General features: G+C 41.8%; 1 protein-coding gene across 2 annotated transcripts in view; it reads right to left on the bottom strand.

The window, feature by feature from the left end:
* The window catches only part of BRINP3 (BMP/retinoic acid inducible neural specific 3), a 186,356-nt gene that overhangs the window by 20,672 nt on the left and 149,106 nt on the right, over positions 1–16,578 (bottom strand). For both annotated transcript variants that reach the window (XM_054576450.1, XM_054576451.1), the window contains one exon: positions 7,751–7,973. In XM_054576450.1, coding sequence (XP_054432425.1) covers positions 7,751–7,973 — 223 coding nt within the window. The remainder of the gene's footprint in view (positions 1–7,750; positions 7,974–16,578) is intronic.

Genomic DNA, 16,578 nt, shown 5'->3' with positions numbered 1-16,578 from the left:
CATTCTTTTTTATTCAATTTAAATGGGATTTTTCATAGTTGATTAGCACTCTGAAATGCACTCATATTAGTATAAAGATAAAGATTCTTATATGGCTATAAAGATACAACATCTATTCCTACATATGATGTTTCTGGTTGGAAAATGGGGTCCTCTGCTTGGAAAAAGTAACTCATCCGGGATGCCTTATTTTAATTAACCACGTATAAAAATGTGCCAAACATAGGATTCTATTTATGCTTATAAACCGATTATTAACTATCGACCCTAATGTAAACATGTAAGTGAATGTTAAACAAGAGATTGGTTTTATTTGCTAAAAGTAGAAATTGCAGGACCAGGCATAATTTTGACAGTTTTCTCAACCTCACAACAACTCTTTTACAACAATCAACATTCTAAAACTAAGGCCAAAGGATATGCTTTCAGACCTGGAGAAATGAAGTGAACTGTATTTCCAAACACCACTAAAATGCTGAGCTGGTTGCGCAATTCAGGGATGACAACATTAGCATGCCATGGAGCCGTTCAGCGTCAAGTCCTGGTCCCCTGCCCCGCCCCCAGCCCCGTACTGTAAAGCCATTCATGCCCTCGCGTCAGACACTTCGGGCTGCCAAGTTTCGCAGGTGCCTCCCAGAGAACGCCGCCATAGTCTGCCACTCCCCCCGCAAACAAGAAAAACCTCCATTCATGGCAGAAAGACACGTAGCAACAAAGAGGCCATTTTTCAAGGCATTTGAAGCCAATTCAGTTTGGAGCTTCAGCAGTTGTACCTCCTCTTAACAACAGGTGCAGAAGGACACACTGGCTCCCTTAGAAATATTCGTGAAAGGACCCCTTCGCGTCAGCATTTTAATGCCATGGCTCTTTAAATGAACCCCACTCTTCACAGGTTTCCCCATTTAAATGCATCGACTCTTCCACACCATACCTAACTCATTTTACTGACGAAAACACAAAATGCCAATTGGTTGGAGTCTCATGCAAATATTGCCATTAAGATATGTTGAGATTTTATATTTAAATTTATAGATTATATATCTATATTTACAGATTTGATATTTCTTAAATTTAAAAAAAAACCCTTCATCTATATGCATTTTAACATGTGATGATGCTGCTCTACTATCATCTGCCTATAAAATGTTATTTACTATTTTAGCTGATTTAATCTTTAGCTTAAATTTCAGTTTCCTCATTTATAATTTTAGAGGAATAACACTAACTGCCTTGTAACATTGTATTTAAGGAATAAAAGAGGTATGGTGGACACACAGTTTGTGCTTAATACACGTTAGCCAGTAACTAGCTAGGGATGGACAGTTCTCGTTAGCAAGCCAGCCCCGGAACGGCGGCCCTTTATCATGGCGCCGTGGCAGCTCGGCATCCAAGGGCCCTGGCGTGTCCCCTGAGCGCCTCCCCTGCTGGCTGTTGGGGGTTATTTCACCTGGATGTAGGGAAGGGCGAGTTGGTCGGCTGAGCCTCATTCCTGTTGGTTTCCTGTGCTACAGAGTTCCAAAAATCTCTCTACATTCCTGTATGCAAATCAAAATGATTTAATAACATCCAGTAGAGGGATAACTTATTTCATTTCAAGAGGAATTTAGATAAGGTGATGAAACAAAAAAACAACATGTAGTTGGACCATATTCATGCTGTGTCCTCCTTACATTTCTAACTCATAGTTGAGGATGTGTGTGGTTAGGATAATATTGAAGACAATATTTCATAAGTATAAATCTACCTTAAAGTTGGTACACTTTCCTGATAGCCTCACCATGTTGTTTTTAGATTGTTTATAGCAAGCTTCCCTGCTTCTACAAATTAATTTTATTTCAGCTCAATACAAGGTACGGCCTAAGACTTGATCTTCTTTGTTGCCTCTGAGAAGCCTGCAGGAGGCCTTCCTGCTGGGTCTAATAGAACAAACACAACAGACCGACCTTCATTTTCTCCCGTGTTCTTTTGTCACATCGATGTTCTTTTGTGCTGTTCTATTTGTTGCTGTCTGAAGTGCATCTGGATTGTGAGATAGGGGATTTTGACTTCAATTGGCATTGATTTTTGAATGTATTCACTGACTTTATAACTTGTAGGGGCAGCCTCAAACGAAGTCCTCCAAACTTTTCCTGTTGTTTTGTTAGGTTTCTTCCCTCCCTTCAGTGCCATAGGGATTTGAGCCGGCCCATATCTTGGTGATCTATAACTTTTCCCCTCTTGATTTATAGTCATTTGATTTCAGAAAATGTTACCTTTGTTTAAGGCTCTAGGAAAAGAACAGTAGATTTCAGCCATGTACCACTTTAGTGACCTGGCACATGTGTACATACCTTTCATGTGTGTGCCTTGTGTGTTTACACAGACACAATACATACATTAAAATATGAGGAATATATGTAAGGAAACAGTAAAGATTAAAGGAGGTGGGTGAGGTTATTTTTTTCACTCTCAGCATGAATATTATCAAACATACTATGAAGATTAAAGATTGCCTACTGCCTTTATAGTGTTATCCAATTAAGCATTAGATTGGATTTATCAAGAAAACAACCCAAAGGAGAATTTCCCCCACTAAACTGGGCAGCATTGATTGGATAAAGACAGAGTTTGTGAGATTTACCTGATTTTTCAGTCTGTAGCCTAACATCAAATTATTATTATTTTTTATTAGCACCATCATTTAGAATGAAAAAGAGTATGGAACAAATACTGTCTTATCAATATATTTACTAGTGACAGTTTGACATAACCAATGGCATCCACACACACTGAAACCTCTGCTGTCATTTGCATGAAAGCTGATAGAAGAGACTTTCATATAATATGAGAAAACAGTCGTTATTCCTTTTTTTGTGTATGCTATTATGTTAACAGAATTGGATTCTAGTCTACTCTCAGCCAGGTCTCACTACAGCATAGCATTTACTGCGGCTACAACATTTTGGGGGGATGTATTCAGGGGAAAGGTTCATGAACAACATGATAATTCAGTTTCATAAGATGGGCTTCTGTTCTGAGATACTAAAAAAAGCACACCATCCCAATAGCAGATGATGTATTTATTTTTGGAAGAAAACATGTATTCATTTCTTCCATAAGATAAGTAAAATTGTTTAGGAGTGGTTCCAATGGAAATGAGACTGATTCTTAGCCCTGATTTAAATCTGTTTGAAAACTGAAAGTGCATCCATTCTCAGAATTTTATTGTCAATAACATTATAAGATTAGGAAAAATGTTTGTGTCTTGGGATTTATATTGATTCCTACTTTATGGTCCACATACAAACTACTGCTGCTTAATATAATATCAACAAAGAATCAGTGTATTCCCCCTGCACTCTATAACTGTTCTAAGATGCAACTTCATGGACCAATTAGCCATCACAGAAATGGATGCAGTTAATGCTACCTTCCATCTCACGCAAAACACTGGGAGGAAAAACCCCGGGGCTCAGCTTATAAAAAAGAAATGAGACAAAATGTGTTTCAGTAAACAAATGAGCATTTAATATGTAGGACCATGTCAACTTATACTTTTATAAAGATGAGGCAATGTAATCCTCAAAAATTTTTTTTTAATTAAAAGAATTTTAGTTGTTTTAGGGTGATTAAGAGACTTATTTGCCAAGGATTGGTACCTGGCACCAAGAAAATATCTGAGGTTGAGAAAATAAAGATCTTCTGAAATCATTTCAGCTCAAGGCAATAATCAAATAGTTTATGGTAACTGAGGTGATTATATGACAATGAAGGATGATTCTAGATGCTGTAAAAAGTGGGTTGTAACTGATGGCACAGTGTTATTAAAGCGTATACTTTGCGAAGTTAACAGGCATTTTAGGAATTAAAAAAACTTGTTCTGGAAAGTCCTTGTATAAACAAATCTATTTTTTTTTTCTGAATGTGGGGCATTACCGAGTATTTTGCATAAATACATACATCGTAGATCTCCAAGAGGAGCTTATAAGAACTACAGTCTCTGCATTTGCTTAACCATGGCTGATCCATACTTTCCTTCTAGGAATAAATGCTCTTATATCATCTGTAAATTACTTTGGCTAACCAAAGTTAGTCTGTATTCATTATTAAACAACAAAATGAATCATTTTTGATCACTGTTTTTGAAGGCATGAAAACTACTTATAAAAATATCCTGATAGTAAATTAAAATTCTTTCCATTTAAACGTCTAAGTGGAACCTAATCAACAAAACAAACAAATGAGCAAAACAGAACCGGAGACTTTGGACATAAAGAACTGACAGTGACCAGAGGGGAGATGGAGGAGGAGGAGGAGGTAACAGGGGAAAGAAGGGGAGGGGGCAGGCAAAGGAATGCGAACGGAGGGCCCATGGACACAAACAACGTGGGGGACTCACTTTGGGGTAGGGGGACAGGGTAGGGTGACCAATGTGGGAAAAGGTGGGACACGTGTAACTGAGCAGTAAAAAAAAAAAAAAAGGAAAACCTTTCATTTCTATACACCTATTGTTTATAAAATCTACTGAAATTTATCTTCACAGATTTCCATTTTGTTCATGTGCCAAGTAAAATGTGGCTTCCCCCAATGTTTGATAGCTGTATGTAGGTTGGGTCGCTGCATTTAGTGTTACGCACTGGCACGTCCTTACTGGTTTACGGGAGACACCATTAAGACTTGGCAACGACACCTGCCTTCCGACCGCCCCCACCCCCTGGCCAATGGTCTCCCAAACTGCCTCTCTCAACATCGTGTAAACGTGGTGCACGGCATGATCGCTCACATGCCCTAAGCATACACAGACTTTGACAAAACCAACTATGACAAAATTAACTATTGAAACAAAAACCAAAAGAGCAAACGCAGGGACTGTGCTGCAGGCGGAGTACCCTCTGTCTCAGGCAAGCTTCCCGCCAGCGCCACCAGGTTCGCCTCCACGGCTCTTCATGCTTCATTTCCACTGCTTCCAAGACATGCTAAAAACGGATCCAGATTTTTATTAGATTCTCTATCTATTAGAAAGTGGTCCTGTTCTTATAAATAAAGAAAACCTAGCTTGAATTAGATGATGCTATAAGAAAAAAATATTGGAAAGACAACTAGATAAGTCATGTATTTGAAAGTGTAAAAAATATTGAAAGAGAATAAAAATCCATTATTTCTGATTCCTTAATGCGCTAAAAAAGAAAGCTGATTCAAGATGGGAAGCACTATTTTGCAGGAAAGTAGTGCGAGGTTGTCCCTTTTGGAAAATGGGATTGCAAAAGCCCCAACTCTCTCTGCATTAAAACAAAATTATAAAGATTTCATTGAAGAGGGGATATATGAAAGTGAATCAAGATCAATAAAGAGAGAAGGTTAAAATGGAAAATGTCTGGACGTTCAACAGAGAAGAGAGGGAAGAGCGAGCGCAGGCTGCCGGCCCAAAAAGGGACTAGGAAAAAACCAACACGATGAAAAGGATTTATACATCACCCCTGGGGGTCAGATGTGGTAAACATCATCCTCAAGCCTTTCTCCCACAAAAATGTTGATTATCTGTGTTTCTTGTCCGGAGCACAGAACCGTGACTACTTGCCGACAAGTCTGAGACAGAGAAGGAGGCCGGTCACAACCTCGGCGAGACGGGCGCACTGTGTCGCGGCTCGGTGACCCCGAATACCCGGCCCGCGCTGGGGCTGCACGCCAGTCTCCTTGCCGCGCCCAAGGGATGGGCCTCCTGCACGAAGGAGGGGGTGGGTAGCACGTCGCCTCACCCTCCGTCTCAAGGACTTAGTGACACTTAGGGGCCAGCCCGGTCTGCTCAGCTCCGAATGTGTGTGTCCCCTCAACCACTTGCAGTGTCGGAGCCCTGGTCCCTGAGGATGATGGCACGAGGAGGCGGGGCCTGAGGCAGTGCCCCAGCCATGAGGACGGAGCGGGACTCGGTCTTACAAAGGAGACCTCTCAGAGCTCCCTGTCCCTCCGCCCTGTACGGGCAGAGCGAGGAGCCAGCGACCGCAGCCCCAAAGAGGCCCCAACAGAACCCGCTGTGCCGGCACCCTGCTCTTGGACTTCAGACCTCCGGAACTGGCGCCTGTTGGTCACGGGCCCCCCAGTCTCTGGAGCTTTTATAGCAGCCCTAAGGGACCAAGACAATGGCTCAGGCCCCTTTGAAAGAATGGGGGAAGGCATCTGTCTGCCTCGTAGAGAAACAGAAGAAACCAAAACAACATGCTATGCATTCTGCAGCAGGTGACCCGATTCCCACAGAACACACTCCACATAGAGGATTAAATCATTGCTGTATGCATCCAGAAAGCGAACTAAAATATTTTAAAAAATACCAAAGAGCACACCCCTGCCACCTACCGAGCCCCATGGCCCGCGAGTGTGAGAGCTGGCTGTCTGCAGGAGCCCCGCGCGCACCTGGGCGCCACGTCTCCCGCAGGCTCCAGGGCCTCTGGGCTCGTCGCTGGCCGGCTCCCGGGTGGGCGACCCTTCCTGGGTCGGTGGCGTCTGCAGCCCCCCTCGCCGCAGACCTGTTCCCCTCCCCACTCATAGACTCTGCTCAGCCTTCCCACTCCTTGTCCTTCCAATGTTCATGTTTTTGGTTGCTCTTCATCGTAGTCCATGATCATGATGTTATTTTGAACACGCTACAACCAGGGAGACCAGGGGAAGGAGAAAGGCCCAAAAGTGCTAGGCTCAGAGAAGGAAACCGGTCACTGGAGACGCACACTGCAGCGTTTCATTTATGCGAACTGTCCCGGCCGGGCGCAGCTGTGGCTCTGCCACGTTTCTAGAGATAAATACCTAGGGCTGGGTGTAGGAGTATGGAGGGGTGACCGCTAATTGGTGCTGGATTTGTTTGGGGGGCAATAAAAATGTTTTTGATTTAGACCAATGGAATACTTACATAAATTTTGAATATCCTGAAATCCAGTGAATCAAAAATAATGCCAATGATTTATTTTGAAATTGAATTAAAAAAACTGAAAGTGTACCGACTTTCCATTTTTTTTAGTGAAAAAAAATCTATAATTATAGATTTCTCCTCTTATGATTTGAGCATCAACTCAAAATACAAGCATCTTATAACAGAGATAGTGCAAATGCATATTTTTTTGTGATAGCATTCTATATTTTCCCTGGGCTTTTCATTTTGATGTATTTTTTATCTGACTTCAAATAAATAAATACCTTTTTTATTGTACTGACTGGTCAATACAGCTTAAAGTAGCAAATCTAAAAACTGTGATTCTCAAAATTAGTTCAGACCCAGTATTTTAATAGCCTGTCATCATTCACATCAACTGCTAGTAACGTCCCATGCAGTTTTCAGATTTTCATGTTAAATAAGGCATATGGTACTCTGAACACTAACCAAAAAAACTTTAAATTCTTTTCATTGAAAATTGCATACTAAGAAATTTCACATCGTGGCCCTACTTTTTTCCTGTGCTTACAACATAAACGTAAGGCTTTGCGGTTTTGTATTCCCCGTGATACAATTATTAGTTTCCTACCACATACAACCAGTTAGAATGACTTCTCAATTTTAATAATAGAAGAAAAATCAGGAGGTGTTAGCTTATGTGTTACTCATTGCACTATTCTCTGGAAGACAACAACAATGTATTACTTTGAGACTTGAGCTATGTTGTTTTCAAATTATTTCCTGTGATGTGAGTAACACTGTGCTATGCACATTATCAGGCGCATTCGGAAAGGAACAGAGCTCCCTGGGGAACCAACGGCCTCAGCTGCCCCATCGCCACAAACGCCTTACCTCTGTCTCGGCAGGCTAATGAGCGGTTGCTTCTGGCACCTCTTGCTAAGGCTGAAGAGCTTGTGCACAATTTTCTGTGCCTTTAGGAAGAGTTGCTTCATGCTGTTCTCCAGTTGCTCGTAGCGGCGCTGAAAATTAGAATCCATTGTCCACAAGTGCATTATGGTAGATGTGTTGAGGAAATAATTCATGGGCAGCCTTTTCATAAAGAACTTGAATTCATCTGGAAGAAAATTGTTAAAATCCAATACTTTAATTATAAGCAATCATCTTCCCTTTTCTCCAAAACACATTTCACATGTTAATAATAAAAAATAAGTAAATACATACAATCTATTATTTGTGAGTAGTAAATATTATTATTCAACTGAATTTGGACAAGATGTGTTCATAATTTTTCCTTGTATGTAGGCACCAACTCTATTACAGTTTTCAAAAAATATGTGATTTCTCATCTGAGAACCAAACCCTATTAATTCAGATGCATATTTAGAGCAATTAATTTATATTTATTCCATGTGTTAAGGCTATTTTGATACATCCAAACTATTTCACCAATGTTAGAAAAGGCAGCCTTTTAACAACGAAATAGAAAATTATATCCATGGATATTAGGGTTATTCTTTCATCTACAACAAACCAATACAGAGCTCTGGCACCTTTTGGCCATGGCAGGTATAGACTTTTACTAGGAGAAGGAAAAATAAAACAAAAGAAAAAAAATAACATTCTATAGCAAATTATAAGGAAAGGTATTTAAGGATACATCCATTGGAAACACTTCAAATCACTTTTTTTTTAAGTAAGTGCAGTATAAATAAGAAATGCATTTTAAAATTTCAATTTCACAGTCCCCTACATTTTGTTTGGTCCCATGTGTCTCCTCTGAGAGACCCTCCGTTGAACACAGGAGCCGGCGCGGGGCGCTGGGAGCCTCCCCGGGACCGTCCGCCAGCAGATGCCGCTGCTTCGAACGCTAATCTTTCATTCCACTGTCATCTCTGCTTGAACACTTTGGACGCACCTTTACTGTTTCATGGGCGTGCATATTTTAGTTCTCTTCACTGTCTGTTATAATGGTATTCTGAAAGTCTCCAAATCAGTAAATTATATTCGCGTTAAAGGATAGCTTAAAATGGAATTTAATTTTACCAAAGTGTACATAATTGTGTCAGTTGAGAACTGTCACTGTATAATTTCTAAGAAACACTGTTTTAACATAACACTTGAATAATTACTTCATTATGAAGGCATTAAGAGTTGCCACTGACAGACACCCAGAACATTCGTCGGACACCTGTTGTGTATAGAACACACAGATGTTCCAGTCTGTGAAAATAAGACGAATAAACCTTTCATCTGACTTTTCAAAAATGACAAATGACTGGCAATGTTTTTAAGTGTTAAAATAACATCTCCAGTGCCTGAAATTCATTCTACTTAGAAGTCAACTGAATTCCCAGAAAGATTCCTGCAGAGATTTCTTCCCTCTCACCTGTGGCAATTGGTAAAATTCATATTTGTAGGATATAAATGAAACATGAATGACATTAGAATTGTAAGTTTAGTGACTGACAAAACTACAAAGAAAAAATACAATGAATAGGGGGTGCCAGATCACACCTACGCTACAATAACTTCCAAAGCCACGTGGGAGATCAAGTGCTGTTGTTTTTCTTTTTCTCTTTTTCTTTTATCTTAATCTACTATACTTTTTCAAATAGCAAATAAATTGTAACCAGCCATACTTTGTGGGGAGAATGCAGCTATAAAAGAAAAAATAACCTCATGCAGTCTAGAAATACCTGTTGAAGTGAGTATTTTAGTGGAATACTTTTGCCCTATAGTCTTGAGGACTACAGAGAAAGTAACACCAACCACAATAATAATAGTAACAAACATCCTCTACGCTGGTAGAAAGTTATAATCACTAAGTCTTCTTAACAAACGAGTTCACAAGCAGCAAAGAATAATGCAAAGGGAAATGCATGGTATTAATGAATTATGTGGAGGCAAAGAATCAGGCCAGGTAAAACTTCCTAGCACGTTTCAGGTGCCCCGCTACTGCCTCTCCATCAAAATAAAGTATTTTTAAAAATAGCAGAACAAGGTTTGTTGCTTTCTCCCCTTCTCCTGATAGAAACTCTAGTTAACACTTGATATCTAATTACCTAATTTTTAAATTAACAATCTGTTTCTATTAATGTGAATTCTTATTTTGGGAAGGAACACTTTTAACTGATTTAAATATTAATTCAATTCCCCCAATAACCCTTCATGTAAATTTCATTGGAGTAGTTTTGTATGGAGAATGCAAATTATCTTTAGTTTCATAACTCTGTCAGCGAAAAATATTAACACTAATGTATTTACATAGTGATCCCATGTAATTATATATTATTTATGCCCTTTATTCCCATGCTTTACTACTGAATTAAATGGATACGAGTGAGGAACTGAACATTTTCAGGGCGAAAAGGAAGCAGCCAGAAATTCCTATATCCTGATTTGTGTCTCTGCCGCCACTGACGAGCACGGAGCACATTAACGGATGTGACTGATGACGCATTTCCAAAGATTCAGCACCTCCCTTCAGAACTGCTCTAGAATGTATTTTTCAAAGATGTTTTAGTTGTAAAGCTTTGAGAACATGTAATTTACTTCCTCGAAAGTATAGAAAAGTAATCACGTAATTTTTTTTTTTATTATTTAGGAATAATTTCTTAAGTTAAAAGTCCAAAATAATTCAAAAGAGAAGCTGCTTCCTCTAGAACACAGGACTATGGATAGGAGAACTGAGGTGGAAACTGGTGCTTTTATGGCTTTTATTCACTTGTATAAGTTATTTTATTAAAATTTAAGTAAATATTGTGAGTCTCTCTTAAAAACGTAGCCAAAGAGTGCTCTTGAACTGTTAATACACAGTAAACATGTTATAAAATATTAAGTAAATTTAAGCAAATAGACATTTAAATAAGATAATATTACTAATGCTCCTCAGCTTACAATGGGGTTACATGCCAATGAATCCATCTTAAGCTGAAAATATTGTAAGTTGAAGATTCATTTAATGCACCTAACCAACCAAAAATCATGGTTTAGCATTGCCCACCTTAAATGAGCTCAGAACACTGACGTAGCCTACAGTTGGGCAATTATTTTGAGCTTCATCTCAAGAGCAAATGTCTTCATCTTCTCATCAGAAGCAAGAGTCACAGATGGGCATTTTGTAAACATGATGAGATGAGAAAACACAAAATACAATATCCAGAAAACCCTGCCAACACAGTACTGCATAGAGTGTTGGTTGTTACCATCTTGATGACTGGTACACATTTTACGATTTCTTTTCCCCAGTCAATGAGCATATTGACACAATCAAAGCATCTTTCCAGTAGAAATGACAATGCAATATGGCTGATAATTTTAATTATTACTAAAGCATAGCAACAGTCTTACTATAATAACAAAATAGTGTATAGTATCTAGAAAAATATTTGCCCATGGACACAGGGCATCTTAAAATGAAAGGAGATAATAGGCAAAAAAAAAAAAAAAGTATGTCAGATACGTTTGAAGAATCTATGCAAATGTTTGTTTTTAGGCAGAAAGGATAATAATTTCTGATAATGTAATACTACCAGTCTAACACTATCAAAGTTATTTTTCCCCTTATGTTTGTAAACAAAGGATTTTCTGAAGTAATGTTAATAACAACACTCTAGTAACATAAAATTTCTGCAAGCAATAAGCTAATAAAATATTACTTCCTTATACTGAAGTACTACGGCCTTACCTATATACATAATACATGCGAACACATTGTTTCTACAACTGGATTTTTTCTAAAGATTGTAAGATTTTTATTAATTTGTTGGCTTGTTTATTTAGTCGACAGTAAGTATATACTTATCCTAGTTACTACCTCTGAAGCGACAATTAAACATCAAACTACTCTGATAGGGGAGCTCAGGAGTTAATGATTTAGCCTTAGTTGATAGGCTTAACTGATTAAGGCAGGGAAAAGGGCTATTCCAGGAACTGGAATGCAAGACCTAGGTCAATGCCAGGAGGTCAACGAGCAATTCAGCCTCTGGGCCCCAGGGGGCATGCGGGCCAAGATGGGATCTGAGTTGCTGATCCACAGATAAAGTTCTAGGACAATCACCCAAACTGCAACTCTCATCCAATTAACCTTTTTCCCAAACCCCTTACCCCTCCCTTCCTCTCCTTACAAAAAGGTTGGCTTGAGGTGAGACATGAAAACGGTTTTGGAGGGCACATAACTTCAGAAAAAGTGCCCATAAACACTCAATCCCTGTCTCCCCTTACTGGTTCTGGTAGTGACATGCAGCTTGAATGCTCACTTTTCTGGTTTCATGTCCACCGCTGACCTTCAAAGCTACTGCCCAACCAGAATACCCTCTAAGAAGCTGTTTCTTATTCCTTGAGAGCTACAATTTCCCAGAAGATAGCATGGATTCTTCTATCTTCTTCCGGTTTTCAGCAGCAAAGATTTGCCTAAAAAGAAAATTAACTGCAAATCTTGGCACTACAGCAATGCTGGTCTTGACTCGGTGAGAAACAAAATTGATAAACACGTGGGAATATGAGTGGGGAGGGCCGACAGAAAGGCACGTGGCGGGAGAGAATTCGCTCTGAAGGGCAGAAACGAAGCAAAGGCTGAACTGCAAACCTGATTCTTGAGCAAGCGCGACCGATACACAAATGTTGACTCGCTCCATAGTCCTGGCTAGAATTGGTTGACTTTTACTTTTACACAGTATTTTTTCTCCAAACATTTCTCAGGGATCATTTAAATGATTTGTATCAGCAGAGAATTTTGTCAACTTCTCCACTAAATCACTGATACGATTTTGAGTGGCCGCGTAGCAATGCAAGTCTACTTAAACCTTTCTATGAGCCATGAGTGTGGAGTTTATACTCATATTGACAAAATACTATAATGTTGCCTACAGTAAATGGCAATCCTGTTCAATCGCTTGTGAGCTGGCTGATTTTATAAGGCGACAAAGTGATGGGTACCCAGGGCATAAATCAGAAACTCGTCCTGATTCCTTAGTAGCTGCCTAGAAAGAAACTGTGTTCTTCCTGTTTTCTTCTCTGAACCACACACCACACCTTTATATTAAAAGGCTTTAATATAGTAAACTGATTAATCTGTCCTTCATTGGACTGCCTTGTTTGAGAAACCACCCAACAGGCGATTCATTTCTAAGCCTAGAGTCCGCAAGGCTGGGGCCCTCCCTCCCCCGCGCCCACGGCACAGGAGCACCATCCACGCTGTCAGCCGCACCCGCTCAGAGCTGGAATCTTAAGCTGTTGGCTCAATAACAGAAAAGATGCCTCGAGCCATTTCTTAGGAGGTGGTGATTACAGAGATAATGGTAGCATTTAGTGCAATCTAGCGCTCATTGCAGTTAGCAGTGATGAGCTCATTAAAAAAATCCTAAGCAAGTTTTTAAAATACTTTGTCCTGACTATGTAACAGGAGAGCATGCTTCTCCAGCTTTCTTGGTGATTTCACGTGTTATCCAGTATCGTTACATGGATTTCTTATCAGCTTAGGTCAGGTGGAGCCTGTTGTTCATAGTTGGCAGGAAAAGGCCTGGGCTGATCCAGGTGCCGCTACCAGAAACCTTTTGGCAACTGTCTCTGTGGACAACAGAGAGGGTAGGTGCTCCGTTTCCTGTACTAGTTGGGAAAAAAGGTTTTCTAAGTCCAGACAGTGTTAAAGGCGGGGCTCGGACAGCAGAAGTGCCGCCTGCGCTCGCTCATCCAGAAGGAAGAGCAGCCGGCAGAGGGGGCGCTGGGAGTGCGCCCGTGCCCCGCGGAAGGGAGGGCATGACAAGGGTAAAGGCCGAGGGTGAGGGGTTCCCGCCAACAGAGGCGGCTTAAGAGCCGAAAGCCCACGCTTGCTTCTCCCAGCACAGAACGCGCGCTAGAAGCTTTCACAGACCGAGCTAAAGAAATCGTCTGTCACTCTTAGCTGAAGGGCTTTGAAACACACTTTGATCCCAAGTTTTAATTTAAACTCCTGCCAGATGTTGTTAACAGTTAGGAAGAAACCGCGAGTTGGGACGACAGGGGGCCGGGAGGAGGGGACTGAGACCACGCGCGACCAGAGCCCCAGCAGCTGCCGCAGGGGCCGGCCCTGCCACGCCCTCGTCGCTGTGAGGGTCTTAGTCCCAGGGAGGACCTTCGGTGAGAAGCCAATGTTTATCGCGCCCCACTTCTACCAGCCGCCAGGCCGGAGGGGAGTTTACCGAAAATATTCTGAGGAACGACTGATTTTTCAATAGGCTTTGCAGAATTTGCCCATTTTTGTCGGAGAAAGAACAGTCACTGTGTCGTCACAAGGCAGGCCTGCCAGCGTCCCCGGCGAACACGGGCCGGGCTGCCTTCTCCAGGCCGGGGCACCAGGGAGCGCGGCGCTGGTGTGAAACCGGCCATCTGTCTGGCTGCGTGAGGACACGACGGCCGCTCTGCGGCGGGGCCGGGAGCCGCCACTGACCGCCACTGACCGCCGGGGCGGACAGCCGGGGCGGACAGCCGGTCCGTGAGCTGCGCGGGCGGCTGAGCGGAAGGCGAACCAGCGCGTTAGTCCGATCAGGGCCCCAGGGACTTGCCCAGAGAGCCCGTGCGCTGGCGTCCCATTTCATTTGTATAATTAAAAAAAGAAAGAGGTCTGGCAACAAATGCCTGACTTCAGCCATCGTGAGAAAGTACATTATCCTGTCACGTTCTGACTCATTTCAAAGACTCCGAACGCCTGTATCACAGCTTCAGTGGGGGAAAGCCTTCCTCTGCATTGGAAATGAATGCCGAGGACTCCTGAATGCCACGATACTCCTTTCGTCAGTGTGCGACGGTGCAGAAATAGGAGCGAACTGGGCTTTCTCTGAATCCCCCTCAAATTAGGCCCACCGAGACCCTAACCCATGCCTTATTTATCTTCCCAGTCCTGGTCTAATTAATTTGAATAGAAGATTATTGGCTCCCCAATCCATTATAAAGTATGCTCTACTAAAGTAAGGAGGAGGAACTGAAGCTTCCTCTTCCAAGCCAAAGACTAAACCCGGCCTGGGACTGCGTGTCCTGAGGGCTGATAGGACACCAAAGGCCGGCGCCAAAGGCTGCATGGACGGCGTGCACATCCCGCCTCCCATTCACCTGCGCGCCGGCTGTAGTTCAGTCAGAGAGTTAAGGCTGTCGCAGAGGTGGGCCCCACCAGGAGGAGTAAAACTGCTCCTGGGACACAAACGGCTTCCTCTAGCGTTGGGAACAAAGACACACCGAGGTTGCGGGTTCGGTCCCCAGTCAGGGCACGCACGAGAATTGACCAATGGATGCATGAACAGGCACACCAACAAATCGATGCCTCTCTCTTTTCATTCTTCTCTAACATCAGTCAAGGAACTTAAAGGTCCCCATTCGCTCTCAGGTTAAATCAGTTTTCAGTCTCTGTTACAATTTATTTCACAAGAATATGGATCATTTTACCATGCCTCACGCCTTATTTTGTTAATGGCATCCTACTGAAAAGACATGAAAAGACGCGAGTGCCGGGTATCCTGGCTGCCGGCCCACAGCGGAGCACACAACCCTTCTACAAGGTCAAGTCGAGCACCCGATGCCTGAGCGAAACATCTGAGATCCAGGAGTCTGAGCACATGTGGATACTCTCTCCACCAGAAAGCACAGGCAAGAGCTCATTCAGCTCACCATTCATTACAAATCTCAGAAGGCGCATCAGATAAATTATCTGATAACGTTATTGAAAGTGAGGACTTCAGGGAAATGCACTGAGGGCTCAGGTGCGCACACTGCAGATTCATGGGCTCCTGGACGTCCTCAGGACACGGTGCTTGCCTGTGATTTAGGGATTGTTCCTGGCATGGCCTCTGCTGACTCTGTGACCTCCCCCACCCGATGTCTTTAAATACATTCCCTCTCTACTGCAGTCAGGTCCTGTTCTGGCAAAAATGCTGACTGATACAGAGCCAACAGGGGCCTCCACGGCGGTTACCGGTTGCCGTTCACCAGAGTACAGCAGTATCTACTGAGCGCCTGCTGTGGGCCAATCACTGTGTTAGCTAAGCATTAAAACTATAATAAAAATCATTATTGTAGTTACAATAGTACTATCTTCATAGATTTTCTGTGTAGATTAGATAACCGCCATGAAAACATAATAAAACGACTTCTACATAATGAGCCATAAATAAATGTAGCTGATATTTTCCTTTGTATAATTGATCCAGCGTCTCTCCATGGGCCGTGCTGAGCACTTTACCTGGATTATTCAGTTAATGCTTACGGCAGCCCTAGGAGATGCGTACTATTATATACTCGGCATTTTTCTAATGAGGAATTGTGCCTTAGAAAGAGCCAGCAAATTGTTCAAAGTGACACATTTATTAATTAGAGCCCAGAACTAAGCACACTGGGAAAAAAGAATGGCTCCTGCCATCATAAGCATAAACTCTTTTGAGAGTTGACAGGAAAATAAAATTATTATCTCGCCTCTCTAAAAGGTACTTTTGTTTGCTAGACTTTCCACAAACAATCTAAATTATCACAAGCAATCTAATGATCACTGTGCAGTAGGATGGGCTGGTTTTATTGAGTTTTGATGCAAAACTAATTCAAATTGTGGGATCATTGCCCAGAGCCAACTAGCAAAAGATGAGGAAAATAACAGAAGCATGGAAATACAAAAGGAAAGATCATTTTGCATTTCTTCAGGGTCAGGACAATGTTTTATTTTTATTTGTATTCTCCCTTTCTAAAAGCCTAAGACAGCA

The sequence above is a fragment of the Pteronotus mesoamericanus genome, unplaced genomic scaffold (genome assembly GCF_021234165.1).
Source record: "Pteronotus mesoamericanus isolate MK-2021 breed Mesoamerican mustached bat unplaced genomic scaffold, CSHL_Meso_final contig_347, whole genome shotgun sequence".
NCBI classification, from domain to species: domain Eukaryota; kingdom Metazoa; phylum Chordata; class Mammalia; order Chiroptera; family Mormoopidae; genus Pteronotus; species Pteronotus mesoamericanus.
Note: the sequence above shows the minus strand (reverse complement) of the source record. Positions and strands in the feature narration are given on the sequence as shown.